The 25,492-nt window shown below is 46.5% G+C and overlaps 1 protein-coding gene across 1 annotated transcript in view; it reads left to right on the plus strand.

The window, feature by feature from the left end:
* VWA3B (von Willebrand factor A domain containing 3B) overlaps positions 1-25,492 on the plus strand; it is a 234,627-nt gene that overhangs the window by 37,650 nt on the left and 171,485 nt on the right. Inside the window, 2 exon segments of the mRNA XM_033238936.1 lie at positions 4,211-4,380; positions 14,555-14,670. Coding sequence (XP_033094827.1) covers positions 4,211-4,380; positions 14,555-14,670 — 286 coding nt within the window.

Genomic DNA, 25,492 nt, shown 5'->3' on the forward strand with positions numbered 1-25,492 from the left:
TGGACCGGCACAGCGTTTCTGCTCTTCAATAGCCCTGGTCCAGGACATGCATCTTTGGAAGTTAGTAGCTTCCCAGGCCTTACGAGGAAGGGTGGTGTACAGGATGAAAGGGAAGGCTGTTTACCCAGAGCCCTCATTCTAAGCTGCCTAAGAAGACTGAGGGATTTTGCTTCTCTGCCAGGACAAGGCCATCTACCCAGAAGATACCTGCATTTCTGATTCTGTTCTCAGCCTCTCTTCCATCCACCTGCTGGCGCACATCTGTTTAGTTTTTGGTTTCTTTTAATCATATTTCCTGGGAGACCAAGTGAGTGGATTAAAGACAGACCCACATGATTTCATACAGAACCTTCACGGCTGGACTGAAAGCCAAAGTCCTGGCCACATTAATCCATGACCCTGGCAGTTCATTTATTTCCTGGAAGTGGTTCAGGCAGGCATCAGATCTTTTCGTTTTTGTGTCTCTGACGCCTAACAAGGGCTCTATACATGCTTGTTGAACAGTGAAGTGTTGGAAAAGAAATAATTTTGATATTCTTATGTTTGAGGGGAAGATGTGGGTCTCATTTCCAAGCGATGGCATAGCTTTGAGTTTTGTGAATTGAAGGGAGATGGTCTGTGTGGGACTGAACAGGTGAATTTACTGAGACTTGCAGGACCCGGGTGAGGATGGCAGGTGGGGACAGAGACCCTGAAACCTGGGAGGCCAGAAAGTCGGTGGTGGTCAAGGGTCTTCGGAGGGATCTGAGAGGTGAACTAGATCTATACCATGGTGACAGTCACCACCATGGAGGGAATCAGAAAATCAAATGGGCGGAGACAGCAGAGGGCTCCCACAGGAACGGGGGATTTGGAGGTCAGATCCAAGGTCTGGAGTTGGCCAGAAATGTTGCAGTGTTCAAAGGTGTACACAGAACGAGACAGAATTTTGCTGGATCTTTCGCTGTTGTTCTGGTTGACTTTCTTTTTGCTCTTTGAAGAGTGAAGATTTTTATACCTGGAAGCCTCGGGGATGAGAGCACAGACTCTGGCCAGTGGAGCAGAGGGCAGTTAGAGGAGAAGCACACACTCCTAGTGTGTTTCTTTCTTCCCCCAAAAGCTGCAGCTAGGAAGATGTCAAGGACTCTTTGGCGGGGCAGAATGCATGTTACTGTGTGAAGCTGCAGAATGAATGGCCCAGATAGAATAAGGAATTTCAAGTGAAAACATAAAGGCTCCTCCCTACGTGATGTAACATGAAGTGGCAAGAGCTTTTGACTCACTCTAAAGTAGCTGAATGGAACTCATGTATTTTATCAAATTCGGTGCAAATCAGCATTTAGGGAAATGTGGTCTGTGAGGAAGCTACTCCTGGACTGAAGGCTGCTACTGAGCCTCAGGACTGGCCTTTGCCTTCAAGGAGCTCAAATACACTGGTTAAGGGAGCAGATTCCCATGAGGATAACTCCCTTAAGCCACATGACCTCCTGGTCCCAACTTTTGGTCAGTGATGTTGGTATTGGGGATAGGCACCTGAACCCTTGGATGGTGAGGTAACCACAGAAGTGAAAAAAGTACCTGTCCGGCGCCACCTTCTATTGCTTGCTCTTATTTTCAGAATTCTGGGGCTCACATTAATCTCTAACAGGTGACCAGCCTTGCCACGAACAGCACAGCGTAGCTGTGGACAGCAAGGGCAGCGCTTGTGGGGCCAGGCAGCCTAGGCTTACCAGCTCCAAGGCCAACCCAGTTTTCCCTTCCAAGCCTCAGTTTCTTCATCTATAAACTGGGCATGGTAATAATTCATGCTCCACAGGACTGTTGTACTGAGTGAAATAATCCATTTTAGTTTATCATCCCAAATAGCCAACAGTTTGAAAGCCATTTTGCTTTAAGAGGCATTTTGCCAGTTTGATGGCAGACAGGAATAGGTAGCATATTTACCCTCCTTTCTGTTTTTCTAAGTGTCATCGCGTGAGCAGAAAGGAGAGGCAGAAAGACTGTGTGCAGGAGCGTGAGGGGGGATAGGTGGTCTCAATGTAAAGCATGTCGCAGGAAATCTGTAGTACAGAGAGTTGACTGAAAATGTATACGATTAAGAAGCCTAGTACTGAACTTAATGAATAGTGAGTAACATCATAACCTTAGTAAAGGAAAAGAAATCCTGGCTCACCGTTGGCTACAGCAATTTTCAGTTTGATGAAAACTCAAGGGAACGACATTTCTGCACAAGAACTTCAGGTTTTCGGATTATTGCCAGAGCAAAGAAGCTGAGTTTACATGACGTGTCTTGGACGTGTGTGGTGTCAGGAGCGGCTGACAGGCCACCTCGAGATGTGTGTTCTCACCTCCCTCTTCATCTGGCCAACCCTGGAAAATACTCTGCGTCTGCTCCTCTGTCTCAGGCCACGTGTCATTTAGATCCTTGTAACAGGATGAACCTGTCCCCATGCTAAACTTGGGCACTGACACAACTGGAAAACTTGGATAAATAATAGGCCTGCTAAGTGGAAGCCATTTAAATGCATCTCCCACAAGGTCATGCATCACACCAGGAAAAGAGTGAAACAGAATGCATCTGCTGGAAGAGCAGTATTGGATGGCTATAATGAATCTGGAGAAGTTGATTTCTTCCTTCTTTTAGGGTTTTTCTCGCTTCCAGTTTGCTGACTTGAGGAAATTTACAATATTCCTCAGTCTTTTACTGCTCCATTAGTACTTTTTAGAATCAGGGAGCTGATGTTGAAAGGCCTGAGAGAAAGAGTCCTGGGAGGGGCCGGGACTTTCTGTGCCTCGTTGGTGGAGGGATGGTCCTCAAGTGGCCTGATCTCAGTTCACACTCTGTCCTTCTCCTAAGTCCCAGAGTGGGCCCCACCCACTGCCTCCCACCCTCATCTCTTCCACCTCCTTGGCACAGTCTGCTCCATCTGCTGCAGGCAGAGCACCCCGACCAACTAGAAATCAACCATGAGGCCACCCACCACCCCCACCTCCCCGGCCAGGTGCGTTTAAGGCCTGGGATAGACGTTGCGGTGAGACCGTTTGTTGACTATATTCAGCTTATCGGGATTTGGGATTAGAGCAAGGAGAGGGTCACGAATCCTAAAGGGAGGGTAACATCTATTTATGCCCTAACACAATACATTTGCTGGGGTTTCTTCCCCAGTTATGTGTGGACACAGTCCATCAAGACATTTTTAGGGCAGGTTGAGAGGATACAGATTCCTGGCTCTCCTTGGGTTTTTTACTTTCTGAGATGTATGGAAATGCACGCATAGTTGGAAGTCATCCTGTTTCAGTTCCATCATGACTAATAAACTGCATTATCTCCCTTTTTACAAGGGAAGACACTGAAGTTAGGTCAGTTGCCTGAGGTGACAGAGCTCCCGGGTGGCAGGGGCGGGGAGCACTGCAGAAACACCGTCCTGGGAGGAGCGAGGGTGGCGGGGCTGCCACAGGGCGGGAGGGGCGGCCGCCCTGAGATAGAGAGTTCTCTGTTTCTCATTTCAGCAGGTGGCACTTCTCTGGGATTGTCTGCTTATTGGGGGAGGTGTGCATCTTCCAGAATCACTGGTTTAAGGTGTGTGTGTGTGTGTGTGTTTATGTGTGTCTGTGTCCGGACACAGGGGTTGCTTATTCTCCCGTTCTTCTCATGGCCTGGTTTGGTGGCAAGAGGCAGGGCACTGCAGGCGGACCTGGCATCTGACCAGCTGTGCACAGTCAGGACAGCCTCACCCTAGCCCCAGGCGTGTGAGTCCCTGCTGAGGTGAGCCCAGAGGTGGAGCCAGCTGGGGATGTGCCCTCCTTTCCACATTCTGCCGCAGACAGAGGACGCATGAGTTTGCATCGTAGGATTCTAGCACTGCCATGGGAGATGGCAGATAAGCTTCCCGCCTGCAGGGGCTGTGCCAGTCCTTCCTTCATTGCTTGACTTGAAAATAACCACTGAGATATATTTGTGGCCCAGAGGAAGTTCTCCAAATCTGCCAACCATATTATTCTCATGCCATACCCAAGACAATAGCCACTGTTGAGAGACTTTCTTGGTACCAAGCCTTGAATATCTTGCCTCCTGACTGACCCTGATGTCCTCAGAAAACCCTGGGCAGGGTTGCTTTTTCTCTGCCCATTTTTTTTAAGAGGTCATTTTGTAGAAAGGGTATTACTGACGAGTCTAGCACCAAGCTAGGGCATGTCAGGGAGATAAACCATTGGCACCACTGTTTTGCAGATTGAATCCATTTACTACTTTGTGGTGGGGGATGTTCCTGAAGAATCCAAAGAGCTTCTCCTCCAGAGGGCCTTGGAGATCCCGTATCCAGTCTACACAGTGTCCTTCAATGCCAGAAGAGAAGACACTATAGCTTTCCTAAAGGATCTGAGTGCCAAGACCCACAGCAGGTAGGCAGAAAATGTGCTCTTGAGTGACAGCAAGCGGGTTGCCTGCTCACACAGGATCAACAGTGGGTCTTGCATTCTTCATGGCTTTAACCAATCTGTTGCTGTGTTCTCCTCTTTCCAGTATAGTATCTAGTCTCTCTGCATCTTTTCTTCTCCATCCTGTATTAATCATGCTTTTCTATTTTCTGCAGTTCTGATCCTTTGACCTCTTGGTGCCTTGCTGGTCCAGGAGAGCCCGTCCCTCCTAGGGCTAGCCAGTTCCTAGAGATAGCAAATTACTCACTAGGGTGCACTTTCATATGCAAACCAGCCAGAGCCCACACTGCCAGTCCAGGCTCTCTCACTTAGAACCACTGTTCTCTACCCTAATCACTCCAGGCCCATGCACCAGAAAACTTGGGACAGCCCTTACACCCCAGAGACCACAGAAATTATTCAAATAGCCAACCCTAAGCCTGCTTACCCTTCCTCTCCTGTTCCTTCCCTTGGAAGCCACACTAAAGGTCCTCACCTACCTTTCTCCTCACTCCCTCTGCCTTCCGGCTGACCCAGTGCTTCCCTGTGTGGCCTGCATGGCACGCTGTGCCCCTCTCTCCTCCTGGGAACTGGGCTAGTCAGCTTAGGCTGCCATAAAAAATTGCCACAGGCTGGGTGGCTTAAACAAGTATTTATTTCTTACAGTTCTAGAGGTTGGGAAGTACTAGGTGAAGATGAATTCGGTTTCTGGTGAGGGCTCTCTCCCCACCTTGTAGGCAGCTGCCTTCTCACTCTGTCCTCACATGGTGGAGGGAGGCGGGGAGAAAGAGAGAGAGAGAGAGAGAGAGAGAGAGAGAGAGAGCGAGAGCGAGAGCACTCACTGGTGTTTCTTCCTCTTCCTATAAGATCACTCATCCTATAGAATCAGGGCCCTGCCCTATGACCCCCCTTTAACCTTTATTACCTCCTCGGTAACTTTTATTACCTCCTGTTCTATCTCCAAAGACAGTCACATTAGGAATTAGGGCTTCAACACAGGAATCTTTTTGGCTTGGGGTTGGGGGAGCACAATTCAGTCCATAGGGGAGCCATGAGTAACAAACTATCTTTTCAGTGGCAGTAGGCTCCTTATCTATTGACCTCACAATACCCGAATAACAATAAAACCTGCATTTTAAAACATATGCCCCCACACCCTGGGTCTGTGTGTGTGTGTGTAAGTTTAGGTTTCTTGTGGAGAAAGACCAGCTACTTCTGTGGTTACAAGGAGAATTATAAAATCCTTTCCTAAGTTCTCCTTGAAATGGGTACAAGGTCTTCCCAGAGCACTTGTTCTTTAAATATTTTTAAGTTGATACATATTTGTGCATATTTATAGAGCCCATGTGATATTCTGTTGCATGCTTAGCATGTGGAATGATCAAGTCGGGATTTAGGATGCCTATCACCTTATTTATCATTTCTATATGTTGGGAACATCTTAAGTCCCTTCTTCCAGCTATTGTAAAATATAAAATACACTATTGTTAACTGTAGCCACCCTACTTTACCATCGGAACATTAGAACCTTCTCCTTCTATCTCACTGTATGTTTGTACCCATTAACCAACCTGTTTTTATCCCCCTGATCCTCGCACCTTTCCCAGCCACTGGTATTTGTCATACTACTCTCATCTCCATGAGATCAACTTTTCCACCTCCTACCCATGAGTGAGAACATGTGATATTTGTCTTTTTATACATGGCTTATGTCCTGTAATATGATGACCTCCAGTTTCATCCATGTTGCTGCAAATGACAGAATTTCCTTCTTTTTGTGGCTGAAGAATACTTATCATGTATATACCACCTTTCTTTATCCATTCACTCGTTGACAGACACTTAGGTTGATTCCATATCTTGGCTATTGTGAGTAAGGCTGTCATAAACACAGGGTGCAGATATCCCTTTGATATGCTGACTTCCTTTTCTTTGGGTAAATACTCGGTAGTGGGATTGTTGGATCGTATGGTAGTTCTATTTTCAGTTTTTTGAGAAATCTCCATACTCTTTCCTATAATGGCTGTACTAATTTACATTGCCACCAACAATTTGTGAGACTTCCTGTCATGCGCGTCCATGTGAAGAGACCACCAAACAGGCTTTGTGTGAGCAATAAAGCTTTTTAATCACCTGGGTGCAGGCGGGCTGAGTCTGAAAAGAGAGTCAGTGAAGGGAGATAGGGGTGGGGCCGTTTTGCAGGATTTGGGGAGGTAAAGGAAAATTACAGTCAAAGGGGGTTGTTCTCTGGCAGGCAGGGGTGGGGGCCACAAGGTGCTCAGTGGGGGAGCTTTTGAGCCAGGATGAGCCAGGAAAAGGAATTTCACAAGGTAATGTCATCAGTTCAGGCAGGAACTGGCCATCTGGATGTGTACGCGCAGGTCACAGGGGCTATGATGGCTTAGCTTTGGCTCAGAGGCCTGACATTCCTGTTTTCTTGTATTAATAAGACAAATAAAACAAAATAGTATTGAAGTGTTGGGGCGGCAAAAATTTTTGGGGGGTGGTATGGAGAGATCATGGGCGATGTTTCTCAGAGCTGCTTCAAGCGGGATTAGGGGTGGTGTGGGAACCTAGAGTGGGAGAGATTAAGCTGAAGGAAGATTTTGTGGTAAGAGGTGATACTGTGGGGTTGTTAGAAGGAGCAGTTGTCATATAGAATGATTGGTGATGGCCTGGATGCAGTTTTGTATAAATTGAAAAACTACACGGAAGACACAAGGTCGGAATAAGAGAAGGAGAAAAAACAGGTATCAAAGGACTAAGAATTGGGAGGATCTAGGACATCTAATTAGAGAGAACCTAACGGGGTTCATTGTAATTACTTGCTTGGTTGGTGAGTTTTCAGGCTGTAAGTTTTTGGGGCGCAGTCCAAGTTGGTCTGGTGTCTGGAATGAGACTGGGACCTAATAAAAAGCAGGGTCCACACAGGAGCTCAAATGGGCTGGAACCTGTAGCATTCCAAGGACAGGCCTGAATTCTGAGAAGGGCAAGTGGTAAAAGTATCGTCTAGTCCTTTTTAAGTTGGTGACTGAGCTTGGTGAGGTGTGTTTTTAAAAGACCATTAGTCCATTCTACCTTTCCTGAAGATTGAGGATGGTAAAGAATATAAAGGTTTCACTGAATACCAAGAGCCTGAAAAACTGCTTGGGTGATTTGACTAGTAAAGACTGGTCCGTTATCAGACTGTATAGAGGTGTGAAGGCCAAACTGAGGAATTATGTCTGACAGAAGGGAAGACATGACTGCGGTGGTCTTCTCAGACCCTGTGGGAAAGGCCTCTACCCATCCAGTGAAAGTGTCTACCCAGACCAAGAGGTATTTTAGTTTCCTGACTGGAGGTATGTGAGTAAAGTCAATTTGCCCGTCCTGGGTGGGGGTAAATCCCCGAGCTTAATGTGTAGGGAAGGGAAGGGGCCTGAGAAATTCCTGGGGAGTAGTAGAATAGCAGACGGAACACTGAGAAGTGATTTCCTTGAGGATAGATTCCCATGATGGAAAGGAAATGAGAGGTTCTAAGAGACAGGCTAGTGGCTTGTAACCTACATGGAAGAGGTCATGAAATAACGACAGAATAGAATGGGCCTGTGATCCTGGAAGGAGATATTTTCCTTGGTCTAAGAACCATTTGCCTTGTGTGGGAAGAGATTGATAGGTGGAAGTTTCAGAGGGGGAGTAGGTGGGAGTGACGGATGTGAAGGAGGAAACTGCCGTGAGTGATAGAAGTTGGAAGCTAGCTGCTTTTTTAGCTAACTTATCAGCATAAGCATTGTCCTGAGCATGGGATCTGATGCCTTTTGATGGCTGCTTTTTTAGTTACCTTATCAGCATAAGCATTGTCTTGAGCGATGGTGGGGGGAGGAAAACAGATTTTGGAAGTTATGAAAACTGTACAGAGTGAGTTGAGCATAGTTTGTGATTTTTAGGGCCTCTAAAAGTATTAAGGCAGTGGCAGCCGCTGCACGCAGACATGAGGGCTGGGCTAAAACAGTAAGGTCAAGTTGTTTGGACAGAAAGGCTACAGGTCTTGGCTCTTGTGTAAGAATTCTGACTGCACTAACCATGCCTAGGAAGGAAAGGAGTTGTTGTTTTGTAGAAGGGATTGGGGTTTGGGAGATTAGCCGGACACGATCAGCAGGGAGAGCACGTGCGTTTTTATGAGCATTATGCCAAGATAGGTAACAGATGAGGAAGAAATCTGGGCTTGAATGAAGTAATGGGAGCTGTCTGTGAAGCCTTGTGGCGGTACAGCCCAGGTAATTTGCTGAGCCTGATGGGTATCGGGGTCAGTCCAAGTGAAAGCTAAGAGAGGCTGGGATGAAGGGTGCAAAGGAATAATAAAGAAAGTATGTTTGAGATCCAGAACAGAATAATGGGTTGTGGAGGGAGGTACTGAGGATAGGAGAGTATATGGGTTTGGCACTACGGGGTGGATAGGCAAGACAATTTGGTTGATAAGGTGCAGATCCTGAACTAACCTGTAAGCCTTGTCTGGTTTTAGGACAGGTAAAATGGGGGAACTGTAAGGGGAGTTTATAGGCTTTAAAAGGCCATGCTGTAGCAGGCAAGTGATAACAGGCTTTAATCCTTTTGAAGCGTACTGCGGGGTGGGATATTGGCATTGAGTGGGGTAAGGGTGATTAGGTTTTAATGGGATGGTAAGGGGTGACTGATTGGTCGCCAAGGAGGGAGTAGAGGTATCCTATACTTGTGGTTTAAGGTGGGGAGATACAAGGGGAGGATATGAAGGAGGCTTTGAACTGGGGGAAAAGGTGGCAATGAGGTATGGCTGTAGCCTAGGAATAGTCAGGGAAGCAGATATTTTAGTTAAAATGTCTTGGCTTAATAAGGGAGCTGGGCAGGTGGGGATAACTAAAAAGGAGTGCATTAAAGAATCTTGTCCAAGTTGGCACCAGAGTGGGGGAATTTTAAGAGGTTTAGAAGCCTGGCTGTCAATACCCACAACAGTTATGGAGGCAAGGCAAACAGGCCTTTGAAAAGAAGGTAATGTGGAGTGGGTAGCCTCCTTATTGATTAAGAAGGGGACGGACTTACCTTCCACTTTGAGTTACCTAGAGCATCTGTGATGGTCCTGTAGGCTTCCAAGGTGATGGGGCAGCGTCAATCTTCAGCCACTAAGCCGAGAAGATCTGGGAAGGAGTCAGTCAGAGAGCCTTGGGCCAGAGTTCCAGGGGCTCTGGAAGTGGCTGCCAGGTGAGTTGAACAGTCTGATTTTCAGTGGGTTCCTGCATAGATGGGACATGGTTTAGGAGGAATCCTGGGCTGCGGACATTCCGTGGCCTAGTGGCCAGACTTCCAGCACTTGTAGCAAGCTCCTGGGGAAGGCGGTCCTGGAGGAACGCCTGGCTGCTGTGGTTCAGGCATTTGGAAGTTCTTGTGCGTTGGAGTGTGGGGTTTCTGTCACAGTGGAGGCAAGGAATTGCAACTCAGAAATACATTGCTACTTGGCTGCCTCTGCTTTATGATTGTATACCTTGAAGGTGAGGTTAATTAAGTCCTGTTGTAGAGTTTGAGGGCCAGAATTTAATTTTTGGGCTTTTATTTAATGTCGGGAGTGGACTGGGTAATAAAATGTATATTGAGAATAAGATGGCTTTTTGACCTTTTAGGGTCTAGGGCTATAAAGCATCTCAGGGTTGCTGCCAAACAAGCCATGAACTGGGCTGGATTTTTCATATTTGATGAAAAAGAGCCTACATGCTAACTGATTAGGAGAGGTCGGATTAAAAAAAGGAGCATTAACCTTGACTATGTCTTTTGCTCCAGTTACCTTTTTAAGAGAAAATTGCTAGGCAGGTGGGGGAGGGCTAGTCACGGAAGGAGACTGTAAGCCAGACCAGGTGTGAGGAGTTGAGGTGATAAAAGGATTATAGGGTGGGGGAGGGGAGACTGAGGAAAAATTGGGACCTAGCTCGGCCTGGTGAGGAGGACAGAGGTCAGATGGGTCTGTAGAAAAGGAAGATTAGAAAGACTCAGCGACGCTTGGGGTTGGGACTCAGGGGACAGGCGGGAGGGAAAGAAGGAAGATTTGGGACGAGTTGCATTTGGAACAGAGACTAGGGAGGGACCGATGTGTAAAAGAATGCCTGGACGTCAGGCGCCTCAGACCGTTTGCCTATTTTATGACAAGAATTATTTAGATCTTGTAGGATGGAAAAATTGAAAGTGCCGTTTTCTGGCTATTTGGAACTACTGTCGAGTTTGTATTGGGGTCAAGTGGCATTGTAGAAGAAAATAAGGCATTTAGGTTTTAGGTCACGTGTGAGTTGAAGACGTTTTAAGTTCTTGAGAACACAGGCTGAGGGAGAAGAAGAAGGAATGGACGGTGGAAGGTTGCCCATAGTGAAGGAGGAAAGTCCAGAGAAAAGAGAGAGTAGAGACACGGAGAGAAGGGGTTGGGGGGTTCTTGCCCTCCAGAAAAGTGTGAAAGGGGTTGAGATGTGGAGAGAAGCGGTTGGGGGGTTCCTGCCCTCCAGAAAAGAAGGAAAGGGGTTGGGACTTGGAGATAAGGGGTTCGGGGTTCTTGCCCTCTAGAAAAACGGGAAAGGGGTCCGGATGTGGAGATAAGGGGTCGGGTGGTACTTGCCCCTCAGAAAAGCAGAGAGAAGTGGTCAAGACATGGAGAAAAGGGGTCGGGGGTGTTCTGGCCCCAAGAAAAGCGGAGAAGGGGTAGAGGCATGGAGAAAAGGGGTCGGGGTGTTCTTGCCCCCCAGAAAAGCAGAGAAGGGGTAGAGACAGAGAAGGGGTTGGGGGTTCTTGCCCCCCAAAAAAGCGGTACTTGCCGCTAAGGGTGAAGGACCAAGGCAGGCATCTCCGCGTTGTCAGATACCTCTGAAATGTGGGTGAATAATCAGGCAGGCATCCCCGTGTGATTAAACACCAAGGGAAGAAGGTTTTCCCGAGTCCGTGACCGGCCCCGTAGTTTTGGGTCCACGGATGAAACGCGTCTCCTTTGTCTCTACCAGAAAAGGAAAGGAACTGAAATTAAGGGAAAGATTGAAGTGTGGCGCCAAGATTGAAAGGAGAAAGAGGTTGAGGGATAGTGAGAGAGGTTGGAGAAGACAGTCAAAAAGAGGCTGCTTACCGAATTTAAAATTGGTGAGATGTTCCTTGAGCTGGTCAGTCTGAGGACCTGAGGTCGTAGGTGGATCTTTCTCACGGAGCAAAAAGCAGGAGGACAGGGGATTGATCTCCCAAGGGAGGTCCCCCATCCGAGTCATGGCACCAAAATGTCATGTGCGTCTATGTGAAGAGACCACCAAACAGGCTTTGTGACAGCAATAAACCTTTTTAATCACCTGGGTGCAGGCGGGCTGAGTCCGAAAAGAGAGTCAGAGAAGGGAGATAGGGGTGGGGCCGTTTTGTAGGATTTGGGGAGGTAAAGGAAAATTACAGTCAAAGAGGGTTGTTCTCTGGCGGGCAGGGGTCGGGGCGGTCACAAGGTGCTCAGTGGGGGAGCTTTTGAGCCAGGATGAGCCAGGAAAAGGAATTTCACAAGGTAATGTCATCAGTTCAGGCAGGAACTGGCCATCTGGATGTGTACGTGCAGGTCACAGGGCATATGATGGCTTGGCTTTGGCTCAGAGGCCTGACATTCCCTTTTCTCTGCCTTCTCAGCAGCATCTGTTAGTTTTTCTTTCTGACAGTAGCCCTCCTAACAGGGTAAGATGACATCTCGTTCTTCAGTGTAGGTGCTCATCACAGTCACTGCGGAGCTTGTTAATGATACGGAGGACAGGCTTCACCTTGCAGGCTCATTCCATGTCATAGAGCCAGCCTGGGAATATGCATTGTTCCCATCACTTTGCATAATAACTGCCCAGAGAGCTTGATTGAAATGCTAATTTTATAGCCACAGCCCCAGGAATTCTAATTTTCAGGTTCTGTGAAGGGCTAGGAGTTTTCGTTATTAACAAGACTTTGGGACTCTTAGGACCATTGCTGTGGCTGCTCTTACAGCACTTTGAGATCTTTTAACATCAGGTATATGGCTCCCATTCTGGGTTCCTGAGCCCCTGAGTACAGAAGGGGGCTCCCTCCTCTAACCTCACTAGTTGAAAGAGGCTGGCCGGGCGCGGTGGCTCAAGCCTGTAATCCTAGCACTTTGGGAGGCCAAGACGGGCGGATCACGAGGTCAGGAGATCAAGACCATCCTGGCTAACACGGTGAAACCCCGTCTCTACTAAAAATACAAAAAAAAAAACTAGCCGGGCGAGGTGTCGGGCGCCTGTAGTCCCAGCTACTCGGGAGGCTGAGGCAGGAGAATGGCGGGAACCCGGGAGGCGGAGCTTGCAGTGAGCTGAGATCCGGCCACTGCACTCCAGCCGGGGCGACAGAGCAAGACTCCGTCTCAAAAAAAAAAACAAAGAGGCAACTGGCCAGTCACCTCTCTTGCTGTTCTCGGCTTAGCTCATCTGGAGCATGCTAGAGCCCAGGGAAAAATTTCCTTTGAGAGAAACTGTGGGTCAGCTACCTAACGAGCCCATGCAGTGTGTGAAGGTGGGTTTTGCAGAAAAGGATGAGGTATTGATGTATCCTCCTGTCCACGCTCTGGGCCTTTGCAGGCAGGTGTAACCCATCACGAGTAGTGCCCCTGCCTTCTCCACTCCCTGCCTGGACACTCCATGGCTTCTGGTTGGTCTTGGTGTACCTTTGGCTGTGGGGCCCCAGCTGGAGGGCAGTTATTCTCCAGCTGCAAGTGGCATGTCCTGAGTGTCTCAGGTTGCAGGAGGCTGCCTGGTCTGGTGACCCTCCAGCTGGACTCGGGCTTCTGTGCCAGAGGCTGTGTCTGCGTAGAACCACCAGTCCAAGCACAGCTCTGTGCTCTAAGGCTCAAACAGCCTGTCATAATGCTGAGTTGTCCTGCACAAATGAGACTGTATCAGCCAGAGGAAATTTCTGCCCTGCTCTCTTTTCTAATCTAGAAAACAGATCAGAGAGTGGAAAGTCCTGGGTGCCAAAGGCCTTGACACTCAGGGCATGGGGCCTGCTGGGGCAAACCTTACCCATCTCCCCTCCTTGCCCTTCAGGGCAAGGGAGCTGGACATTTCAGCTCTGGATGAAGCTCCTGCAGGAGTTGGGAATGACCAGGCTATGAGTTCACTGGCTTTAGGAAGGGCCACCAGAATGAGGCTGACATTTTATTTGCCATCAAGTGATTATTCCAGTCTTGCCTGAAACCCTTTAGGAAGAGACTGAGGCTTTCCATAGCCGCAGTGGATTCCCTAGACTTCTCCCACCATTTCCATCCTAAGCGCTGCTTCGGGATTTTCTGAGTTGAGCGTGTGGTGCTAGGCAGAGATAGAACTCCTGCGGGGCTGGAGTAACATTACTTGTGACTTCCTCTGCCCGCCTGAAAGAAATGTCCTGCTATTTATGGACTTGTTGGATTCTAGTTAAGTGGCTTTGAGGGTGTGACTTAGCCCATCACCCTGTGCACTACACCAGTGCTTGCAAACTTTCATGTGCCTGTCAGCCCCCTGGGGACCCTGTTAAATGGATATTTGGACTCCACAGGGCTGGGTGGGGACCTGGGAGTGTGTATTCCTAACCTGCTGCTCCTTGGACTATGCTTTGAAGAGACAGGTCCTCAAAACTTGCCCACACAGGAAAGCTTCTTGTTCGTGCTTAAGCTTGTCTCCTGGGGAAGTGTGTGTTTGCCGAGTTAAAGTTGACTGGTACGCATCAGCAGCAGGCAAATTAGGCAAATGCTGTCTGTGTCATGAGCTGTCCTCCCTGAACCCACAGAGCCGATGGGTGCTACTGGGGCCCCTCATTAGACCCCTGGCTTGGTTAAGCTGTGTTGACATGATGGAATCCTGGGAACAAGAGAAAGAATATAAGCATAGAGTGTCATTTTCCCAGAACCAAGAAATACCATTTGGTTGAGCTAGTGTACCCTCTAATGAAAGGATGAGTTGTCAGTTAAAACCCCACGTCATTCACAATTCTGTGTGCTATTCTGCCTCCCTGTCTTTTGCTTGTGGAATTGACAAGGTGCAAGGAGAAGTAGTGACCGTGGCTAAGAAGATGAAGATGCCCAGTGCCTCAGAAGAGTGTGCTCAGTCCCAGGAGAAGTAACAGGTATGCACAGACACCTGCATACTACCTTCCTGATGAGCATCTCTTCATGTTTCAGATTCCACGCATTCGCTGAGAGAACAGAGTGTGTAGAGTTTTCTGCATTCTCCACAAAGGATGGTGACGATGTGGTGACTTGGAATTCAAGGAAACTGAAAGGAAAACTCCCTCCAGGTACCTGGAATCCAAAAGAAGTGGTGTAGCTATGTCCCGAATAGCCTCAGATGACGTGGATCATTAGGAAGTAAAGGGCAAGGGAGAGACTCCCCACGTCTTTTGTATCATATTATTAATGTAGTGCAAGAGCAGAGTTAATGGATATTAGTGGTGAATTTGTCAGCCTAGCAACCGGGCATAAGTTTACAACCCAGGGAAATGGCCTAAGGGATGTGTGTTTACTAACTTGAGAACCTGCTGGAGACGTGGCCCTGGGTATGTCAATGCCTGAGTTAGTTCTTGGCAAGGCAGAGCCACTCTGCTGTGTGGATTAGTTGGGAGGCTGCAGAGAGGGTGTCTGCAGTTCTTGGGGGGATTTCTGCTGTCCTCGCTGTGATGAAAGCAGGGCCTGTGGATGCAGCTTAAGAGACTGGCCTGTCCCTTGTGAGGGCCAAGGCCTCACAGGAACCTTTCTGGAGGCGGAATGAACTTCCCCTTTCATTCAATGACTGTGATCAGAGAACTTAATGAGGACAGAGAATGAGGTCACCAAATCAGTGAGAAATAGGCTGTGATTCAGAAAAACACTGGAAGGTTACTCAGAAAGCCAGGAGATGGGAGTTTCTTTTAAGCTGATGCAATTGCAAAGTGCTGAAGACTCTGAATAAACCCCACTGAGAAAAGGAGGGAAGGAAGCCCCCTGTTGGATTGTTGGATGAAGTGACATGGTGGGTTGTTAGAAGTCTAAGAAACCCCACCCCCACACCCCTCTTTTTAAATTATCAAACAGATTTCTAACTTCATTATAAGGCAGAGGCTACTCTTTAGGGATAAGAGAGAAGTTGTAGCAACAGCTGCCTGAAAGATTTATGCAACGGTGCCGCAAAGGCTCCCAGGAGGAGGTTAGGTTGTCAGATGTAGATAAAAGTGAGGATGAGTCATGAGCCTGTTCCTGACACACACTTTGTAGATTCAAATTCTTGGTGTCCAAGCAGAGGAGGGAAGAGGTTCCCATAGAGTTCACTGGAGGCACTGCTTCACGTAACAGACACCTTTGTTCCAATTATGAAAGGGACATCTCCAGAGAATTTGAGAAAATGCCAATATATAGGCAAGATCGATGCTAATCTAAGAAGAAATTAACTCAGGATGTATGTCATGCCTATTGAAAGTATTTTACAAGATTAACCCTAGTGGGCAATGATTTAATCAGGGCAAAGAATGTGAGATGTTACCAGCAACCCAAGGTGGGCCAATTACTGGAAAGGGGGTTTAGTCTTGGTCTCTGGATTCCTTGGCAACTTAGTTATAAAGGGAAATACAAACTGCATAGCTTGCGTTTTCAGCAACTACCATCTTACCAACCCTTTGAAGCATGCAAATTACATACAAAAACACTTTTCTTAGAATAAAATGCTTGGCATGGATTGCTGTTCTCAGTCCATTTCAGTGATCACATTTGAATCTGGGGGGAGAATCCCAAATCCTAAGTACATGAATCTTGTCTCCTCTGTCCATCACAATGTCCCAGAAATGCCAACATTTCAAAGCCTACCTCTCCCACTCAAACTGCCCAGAAACCTTGACAGACTGTTTTGATTTGGAAAATGTGTGGCTTCCCACCTCACCTGGGCCTCAGAGGCAGGTTTCTTCCCATTACGTGATCACGTCTCTCTCCGTTGCCACATCAGCTACTTCAAGCTTTTTCCAGCATCACTTTTCTCAGGCCACCCTCTTGTTTGGTGGGGGAGTGACTTCTTACATTATTTCCCCCTCTATTGTATAGAAAATAGAGACTCTCAAGTAAGGGGTTGGAGAAGCATAGCTCAGAGGACTTTGCTGGCATTCTGAAAGAATTTCCTGCTATTACTGACTTTTTGGATTCCAGGTAACAGGCTTTTGGGGTGTGACTTACCACGACGCCATGCTCTGTACCAATACAAAAAAAAGGAAACTGCAGTTAAGATAAAGAATGTTTTTAAAAAAGTTATAGTAAATTATATGTACCCTAAATGTACTATCTGAACCACTCTTAAGCTGACAGTTCAGTAGTGTTAAGGACATTCCCATTGCTGTACACCCATCACCACCCTTTCCATCTTCTCAAACTGAAACCCTGTGCCCATCAAACAGTAGCTTCTAATGTCTGCGTCTGTTCCTGCTGCTAGAGCAAAATACCCTAGACTGGGTAATTTATAAAGAGAAACTTACTGCTTACAGTTCTGGAGGCTGGGAAATCAAAGATCAGGGCACTAGCAGATTTGGTGTCTGGTGCGGGCTCACTCTGCTTCCAAGACTGTGCCTGGCTGCTGTATCTTTGCGGGGGGAGGAATGCTGTGCCCTCACAAGGCAGAAGAGATGAAAGGGCCAAAAAAAAAAAAAAAAAAAGTGAACTGAACACTCCCTACAGCCTCTTTTATAAGAGCACTAATCTTATTCAGGAGGGCTCCATCCTCATGACTTAATGACTTCCTCAAAGGCCCCACTCTTAATACTGTGATATTGGGTATTAAGTTCCAATGCATGAATTTTGGAGGGACACATATATTCAAATCACAGCACCCCATTTGTCCCACCCTCACCCCTAGCAACCGACCTTCTACTTACTTTCTGTCTCCTTTCTGAATTTAACTACTGTAGGTATCTCATAAGTAAGTGCAATTATACAGTATTTGTCTTTCTGCCACTGGCCTATTTCACTTAGTATAATGTTCTCAAGTTTCATCTATGTTGTAATATGTGCCAGAATTTCCTTCTTTTTGAAGGCGGATAATATTCCATCGTGTGGATGTGCCACATCTTGTTCACTCATTCATCCACCAACGGACTCCTGGGTTGCTTCTACCTTTTGTCCGTTGGGAATAATGTTACGAACACGGGTGTACAAAATATCTCTTTGAGATTCTGCTTTTCATTCTTTGGGATATATACTCAGAATGGAAGTTCTGAACCCTATATGGGGATTCTATTTTTAATTTTTTTCCAGAAACCTTCATACTGTTTTCCATAGCAACTATACAATTTTGCATTGCTACCAACAGTTCACAAATTTCCTACATCCTGGCCAACACTTGTTATTTTCTCTATTTTTGATAGTAGCCATCCTAATGGGTATGAGGCAATATCTCATTGTGGTTTTAATTTGGATTTCCCTACTGATTCATTATTTTGAGCATCTTTTCATGTGCTTGTTGAAATTTTGACACAATATTTTAAAAAGCCAAAGTTAATGCTGCAAAAATCCATGATGATGAAAATATCACAATTTCAAATAAAGACGGGTTCCAACAAGACTCTGTGAGGTCATATTGGAGCCTGAGGCAAGAGGAGAAACGTGTGCCTCTATATATATGTTGTTATTTATTATTTGTCATGATAATTTGTTTCTAGGTTATTAAGTTAAAAAATCTTGAACAATTAAAACGTGTATTAATACACTATCAAGTATTTTCGGAGTATATATCTCTCACTAAAGTTTTTATTCATCACACATACTTTCAAAGTTACTTTCTCACATTTCTTATAATTTACAACTCTGAATTGAAAATGAAATAAGAACTAGACTTAGAACATCCTTTTTTTTTTGAGACGGAGTCTCTCTCTGTCTCCCAGGCTGGAGTGCAGTGGTGTAATCTCAGCTCACTGCAAGCTCCTCCTCCCGGGTTCATGCCATTCTCCTGCCTCAGCCTCCAGAGTAGCTGGGACTACAGGCGCCCGCTACCATGCCCGGATAATTTTTTTGTATTTTTTTTTAGTAGAGACGGGGTTTCACCATGTTAGCCAGGATGGTCTCGATCTCCTGACCTCGTGATCCACCCACCTCGGCCTCCCAAAGTGCTGGGGTTACAGGCGTGAGCCACGGCGCCCGACCAGAACATACTTTTTAATTGATGAATTTGTTTCCATCAAGATTAGGAGTGTAAAATAATAAATTCTGTTTTGGTACAAATAAAACACTTAATGTAAATTTTGACATTTTTACTTTTTAATTTTCTAGAATTTTTTTCAACTACTTTAATGTTCTGGGAACAAATTACCCATTGCAAATCCATGCCATCATGTGTGCAGGGGTGCGTACCGCATTGCTCCCCTTTGCCTCGGGCTCCAACATGGCTCCATGTGGCCCTGCTCAGCAGGGCTCCCACCTTCTAACCCCATCGACTTCCCCCTTCCACATGCACCTCGTTTTCAAGCTCTGTCTGAATGTCTGCCATCTCTTGGGCCATATGCACTTGCTCTCATGTAAGCTCTGCAAGATGCTCCTTTGCTTCCATGCTTCCTTCCATGTAAACATTACCTTTCTGGGAAGCATTCCGTGGCCAGTATCTCCCGTCTGCCCTTTTAGGCTGCTTGTTGAGGCATCTGCTGCAGCATACAAGCCATAGACAGGACAGTACCTTTTAATGGTAATTTGGGAAGGTCCAGAAACCAGAGCAGGCAAGAATTTCTGTTCACAAACTCCCGAATGCTAGAGAGATCCATTAGAAATTCCGTAATTGTATTTTTTCATGAGCTCGCCCGCATTTTCTCACACACTGGGGGAAAACGTGCAGAATTCCTGTCTTCCCCTGCTGCGCATGCCCTCTGAGCCCAGGAAGCACAGAGTGATGACAAAGGAAATGTGTGTGGGCGGGGGTGCAGATCTCATAATATCTCATGACATAGTCTCCACCATCTGCAGCTCCTTAAGCAAATCTCAATGTTTCTAGAAAGGAATAACTACTCACCTGCGTGAGGGTGGGGCTAGGTTGCTGGCCTGCACTGGGCTCCCAGGCCCTTGGTGCAGCTACCTGGCCGGGTGGTCAGAATCCCAGGGCCCCAAAAGTTGGATGCCTGGACGTGGGCACGTGGCGGTCGTCTCACCTTTTACTGCCAGGGATGACTGCCTGCCTCAGAGATTCTGCTTCCTCCCAGCACTGATCCATCCCATCCAGGAATGCTCCCCCAGCCTCAGATGAGCTCCCCTCCCTGGTGAGAGCAGGATCTTTGGCTTGGATTTACGGAGTGTCGGAAATTTAGTCTGGCAGATGCTGCTGACTGGAAGCTGCCACTCATCTTTTAAGCCTCTGCTCCTTGTACCTGTCCTTCCCCGTGGCTTTCAGCCCAGAATTGGCTGGGTCCCTGTCCCTGTTCCCACTCCTGGGGCGTTGAGCGGGGGAGGTGGGTGCTCTGTTGAGGAGCCAGCACCTTCCCTCCCATACTTCTCTGCATGAGGGCGTTCCTGCCTCTTTCTCTCTTTATCATGGTCTTGGCTGTCTGCTGGAGAGGGTAAGGGGCACCAGTGGAATACAGATTATTATGGGACCAGAGCGATGCTCCCTCTTGGTGCTCGTCTGAGCCACCCAGCCCCTAGCAGCTTGTCTTCCCTTCTCTGTTAATGAGTGTAGATTTTCTTCCTGGCCTGTGTCTACCGTGAAGTATTGATATTCATCTTACCCATAAGCAAAATAAGACAGGCACATTAAGCTTCCCTGAATCTAGGAATTTTCCTTGGAAAAGATCCTTTTCCAAGACTGGGCAACATTTTCCCCATTCTTGCCCTAGGGTCTCAGTTTCCCCTGTCCACATCTTGTGGCCTATGCCCCAGGCCCCCTCACCAATGGCCAGTTAAGAGGTGGGCCTGATGGGCAGGTAGCAGGGTCTCCTTGCCTTGGCACCTGGCTCTCAGGGAATCTGTTGACATTCCTCCTACCTAGCTTCTGAAAGCTTTTTAAACATAGCAGCCGCTCATTGACTGTGGTGACACTTTTCATCCGCTCTGGTTGGCGGTGTTCCATCTGGTGCTGCTGAAGGAGACCTTTTGGCTTCAGAATCTGAAACAGCCCTGAAAAACCATCTTCTGTGCCCCTCTATTTCTGCATGTATGTGTCCGTTTTGCACTGCTATAAAGGAATACCTGAAGCTGAGTAATTTATAAAGAAAAGAGGTTTATTTGGTTCAGGGTTCTGCAGGCTGTGCAAGCAGGGCACCAGCATCTGCTCAGCTTCTGGTAAGGCCTCAGGAAGCTTCGGAAAGCCTTTTAAACATGGCAGAAGGCAAAGGGGGAGCCAGTGCATTACGTGGTGAGAAAGGGAGTGAGAAGGGGGAGGACTCAAACTCTTTTTAACTATCACATCCCATGGAAACTCATTACCACGGAGAGGGAGGGCACCAAGTCATTCAGGAGGGATCTGCCCTTGTCACCCACACACCTTCCACCAGGTCCCATCTCCAATACTGGCAATCACATGTCAACATGAGATTTGGAGAGGACAGACATCCAAACTCTATCACTGGGCGTTCTTGGGAGTCAGGGAAATTCATCTTTAAGCAAACTCCAAGTGACCTTCCTGCTAGCCACTTTGCACCTGACCAGGGCTTAAAAATATTCTGTGATATTCTTTGAACCTTAATCTTATCATGATGTTCTCCAAGTCAGCAGTGACTTCCAGGAGGCACACCCGTCTCTGCCCACCAGTTAGTGATGGCCTTAGCTGTCCCCTCTGGAACAGGAGGCACACCTGTCTCTGCCCACCAGTTAGTGATGGTCTTAGCTGTCGTCTCTGGAAGAGGAGACACACCTGTCTCTGCCCACCAGTTAGTGATGGCCTTAGCTGTCCTCTCTGGAAGAACTGGCTCCAGTGCATTGGTTGTGTAGGTGGCACTGCCTGAGGTCCTGGCAGACCCAGGTGAGGCCTCCTAAGTGGCAGATTTGAATTTCTGGTCACCAAAACAAGGCCGATTACTTACTTTGATTTCTAGAATTCAGTTTAATTTTTTATTCCGTCTCCTCTCCTCTGGATGGGTGGGAAATTAAGCTCAGTCCTTGTCCCCAACACGAGCTTTAGCCACAGTTTGGAGACCGTAGGCAGCGTTTATGCATCAGGAGGTGGGGTCTAGTCGTTGGATATCTGTTCTGGAAAGTCACCCCATAAATACCCCTTGTCCCTGCCTTACTGCCGCTTCAGGCCGAACATCTCCCTGCTGCTCCCGGGCTGGACTATGGATGTGTAAGTCTTGTGTAGACCCTGCCCTGCGTCTCTGGATTCCCACCATGCAAACTTCCTCCCAGGGTGCTGCAAAGAACTGAGGCCAGTTCTTCTCTTGGGGCCCGTCTCCTGTTCTTCCCCAAGCCAAAGGCAAGCTCCCTTTTATCTGAGAAAAAGCCTTGCTGCTTCCTGCTTCTTCAAAGCGACCTGCTTTGTAAACCCTGATAACCTCTCCTAGGGGTTTAGGCTTAAAAAAGCTGGAACGTCTTGCGACCGACTTCATCTTTCAACACTGGCATTGGCCTCCCTAGGGGAAAGTTTGCAATGAGCCTGGTATCTGCTCCAATGTGGAGGAGGAGAGAGGGGAAAACAGATTATCATCGCAGAATATGATCCATCCATGTGCATAAATGTGACCTTCTATAAGTGCCAGGGGTGTGATGTTAAATCCTAACACAGATGGCTCTTCTGTGGAGGTGGAGACCACTGAGATAACTTAATGAGTTACTTTGTTTTTAATGTTCTAAAATAACACTTCAAGAATAGATGCTGGAGAACGATAAATGAAGAGTTGGCAGGCTCTTGAGTGAGGCATGCAGCTCTAGAGTACAGTTTGGAAGGCCCTGGCCGTGTGTGGCTGGAGAGCACTCAGAATGGAGTGAGTCCAAATTGAGATGTGCTGTGAATGTAAAATACACACTGGATTCCAAGGACTTAGTGTAAAACATATAAATCATCACATTAACAATTTTAAATATAGAGGATAAATCAAAATGATAATATGTATATGTTGAATTATATCAAATGTGTGTATATATTTGTTTGTTTGTTTGTTTGTTTTGAGAGGGAGTCTCTCTCTGTCACCCAGGCTGGAGTGCAGTGGCACGATCTTGGGTCACTGCAACCTCCACCTCCTGGGTTCAAGAGATTCTCCTGCCTCAGTCTCCCTAGTAGCTGGGATTACATGTGCCCACCACCACACCAGGCTAAATTTTGTATTTTAGTGGAGATGGGGTTTCACCATGTGGCCAGGCTGGTCATGAACTCCTGACCTCAAGTGATCCACCAGCCTCGGCCTCCCAAAGTGCTGGGATTACAGGCATGAACCACCGCACCTGGTTATCCACAGAGTTTTTGAATGTCCTTCTCTGCAGTCTTTACACACTGAAAGGACAGCCTGGCTACTATGATGCCCTTGGCTCACTTTCCTCCCTTGAGTGGCTCAGGAGCTGGGCTCCCACATCCTCTCTGCTGCATGCTGCTGAGGAGAAATCCGAGGCCAGCTCGATTAGTTTTTCTTTTATAAGTGACTTTATCTTTTTGCCTGGTTGCCCCCAAAATTCTTTTTTGATCTTTAGAGTCCATTAAGTGTTAGGATTTGTCTCAATGCTGGCTGCTGTGGTCCATTTTCCCTGGCATACAGTGTACGCTTTCCATCTGTATACACACGATTCCTTGGATTGTATCTTTAAATAAATATTTGTCCTGTTTCATTTTATTCTTATTTTAAATTGGACAAACATATTACAGGTTGCTTTGTATGTGCCAGGTACTCTTCCAGCCTCTTACCAAATTCCAGCTCACTCGATCTTCATAACAGACTCCCATGGAGTAGGCGCTATAATTATTTTCATTTTAGTGATGGAGAAACTAAAACAGAAGGTGGTTGTGATATAGCAGGACGAGCCGCAGACAAAACCTCTCAGACGCCGAGTTGTAGAAGGAAGGGCTTTATTCAGCTGGGAGCGTCGGCAAGCTATGGCCTTAAAATCTGAGCTCCCCGAGCGCACAATTTCTGTCCGTTTTTAGGGCTCACAACACTAAAGATTTCACATGAAAGGGTCGTGATTGATTTGAGCAAGCAAGAGGTACATGACAGGGGCTGCATGCACCAGTGGTCAGAGTGAAACAGAACAGAGCAGGGAGTTTCACAATGTTCTTTTATACAATGCTGGGAATCAATGGATGATATCAGTGTCTAAGTCATGAGTTGATTTTTAACTACTGGGTTTAGGCCAGGCAGGCCCAGGCCTGGTTTCGAGCCTGGCGCCAGGCTGCCTGTCTTTGGTTTTGCTTCCTTGTTTTTTCTTAAAACAGGTACTGAGTCTAAAACAATATAAAACAATATAATGAGAGGGGCTCTCTCTTTCCTCATTTCCCCCCTTTTGAGACTCTCACTTTTTATTAGTGGGAATTCTCACTTTTATTTTTGCTACTTCTGTCTTTTTGTGCAATAGATGGATAGTGATTCATATAGTACACTTGTGCTGAAGCATTTTGGTGAATTAAGGTCGTGATGAAGCTTTTTTATCATTTGAAGAAGTACAGGTAGCAAACAAGGGAGCCGTAAGCAGGTTCTTATTACTATTATAACTTTTATTATAAGAGTTTTTTCTTAGTGCTGGGAACTAATTTTCAAACATGGCTTCTGGATTAAGTCTGTGCCACACTTGCATGGGTACATGTGCCAGTTTTGTCATATTTTTAACTATGTCTTTAACTACTTGCCTTTGATTATCTGTGTGTAGACAGTAATTAGTAAGGTTAAATTTCTTATAGACCTCTTTTTCAGCTGCTAGCAAGTAGTCGAGAACTAATCTATATTGATAGATAGCATTTCTTATCCGAGTTTCTTGCCAGGCCGGAATAGTCAAGGCTTGACCGGTTTTCTTAGTGATGATTTTTAAAACAGCTTGCAACCATATGATTTGGTTGAGCATGTAAATGGGGGTCCAGTATTCCTATGAGCCATCTTGTGTCTAAGTGGCAGGCCTATAGTATTGTATAATTTTTAGGAGGTCATTTATCATTTTTTAATTTACCTATGGCTATGCTTCATTTTCCGTGGGAAGCATAGACAGGGAAGCCCAGAAGTTCACCTGTTTTTATGGGCAGTAAGATGAAAGATGGCTTAATAGTGCCAATAACACAACCACTTGTCTACCGGTCAGGCAGCTTCGCATAGGCTCTATGTCTACATATCCAGTATAACCCGGTGGGGGCAGTCTAGTCCTGCTGGAATTCTGGGTGGGACTGTTTTTGCGGTACTATTATACAGCTTTTGCCTAAGACAATTAAGCTGCCCTACAGGATCAGTGAATCCTTTTCCTTCTCTAGCTGTGCAATACTGTCTAATAATTGAGAATTTCAGAGCCTAAAAATTGTCAGGGTGGTTCTTTTGGGCCAGGAATTCGTCAGGAACTGGGTCTGTAGGAACTAATTCTTGGGCTTCCTGTGGCCATTGATCTCTTATTACAGTTTTTTTTCACAAACATAACATGAAGTGACATTTAGAGACTGGGCTACATGCTCAACTAATTGCAGAAACAAATTTCTGGTTTTTCCTGGAGTCTCTGGTACTGGCACATTTAGGTTATCATAGAAAGTCTGAAATGCTAGTTCTGGAGAGAGTTTACAGACCTCCTCTTTTACTAAGATGTTTACTCTAGGACCTAGTCCTCTTTTATTGATGCCCAGAGATACACGTTCTCCTTTATTTATTTATTTATTTTACCTTGGGTTTAAGGGATTTATAATTATTAATTTTAAGGGGTTGCAGCTTCCACTTGTACAGGAGGAGCTGCCTTCTCCTTTTTGGAGCTCAACAGGGTCTTTTTCATTTTTATTTTTATTTTTTTTAAGTAGCCCAAATGACACAAGACCAGTATTGACACATCTCACATAAATATGATTCTTGACAGATACACTTATTTTCTACTTTTTCCCCAATCTACAGAACCGCATCCCATCCCAGGCTGCTTATTATTCATAGCGGCACAGGCGTCAGATTTTAAGGTTACATTTTTGGGGACCCCTCTTTTTTCTGTTTTAGCTATTACTTTACTTGTGTTACTTAGAAAAGGACCAGTCCT

Source organism: Trachypithecus francoisi, unplaced genomic scaffold (assembly GCF_009764315.1).
Source record: "Trachypithecus francoisi isolate TF-2019V2 unplaced genomic scaffold, Tfra_2.0 Lachesis_group17, whole genome shotgun sequence".
Taxonomy (NCBI): Eukaryota; Metazoa; Chordata; class Mammalia; order Primates; family Cercopithecidae; genus Trachypithecus; species Trachypithecus francoisi.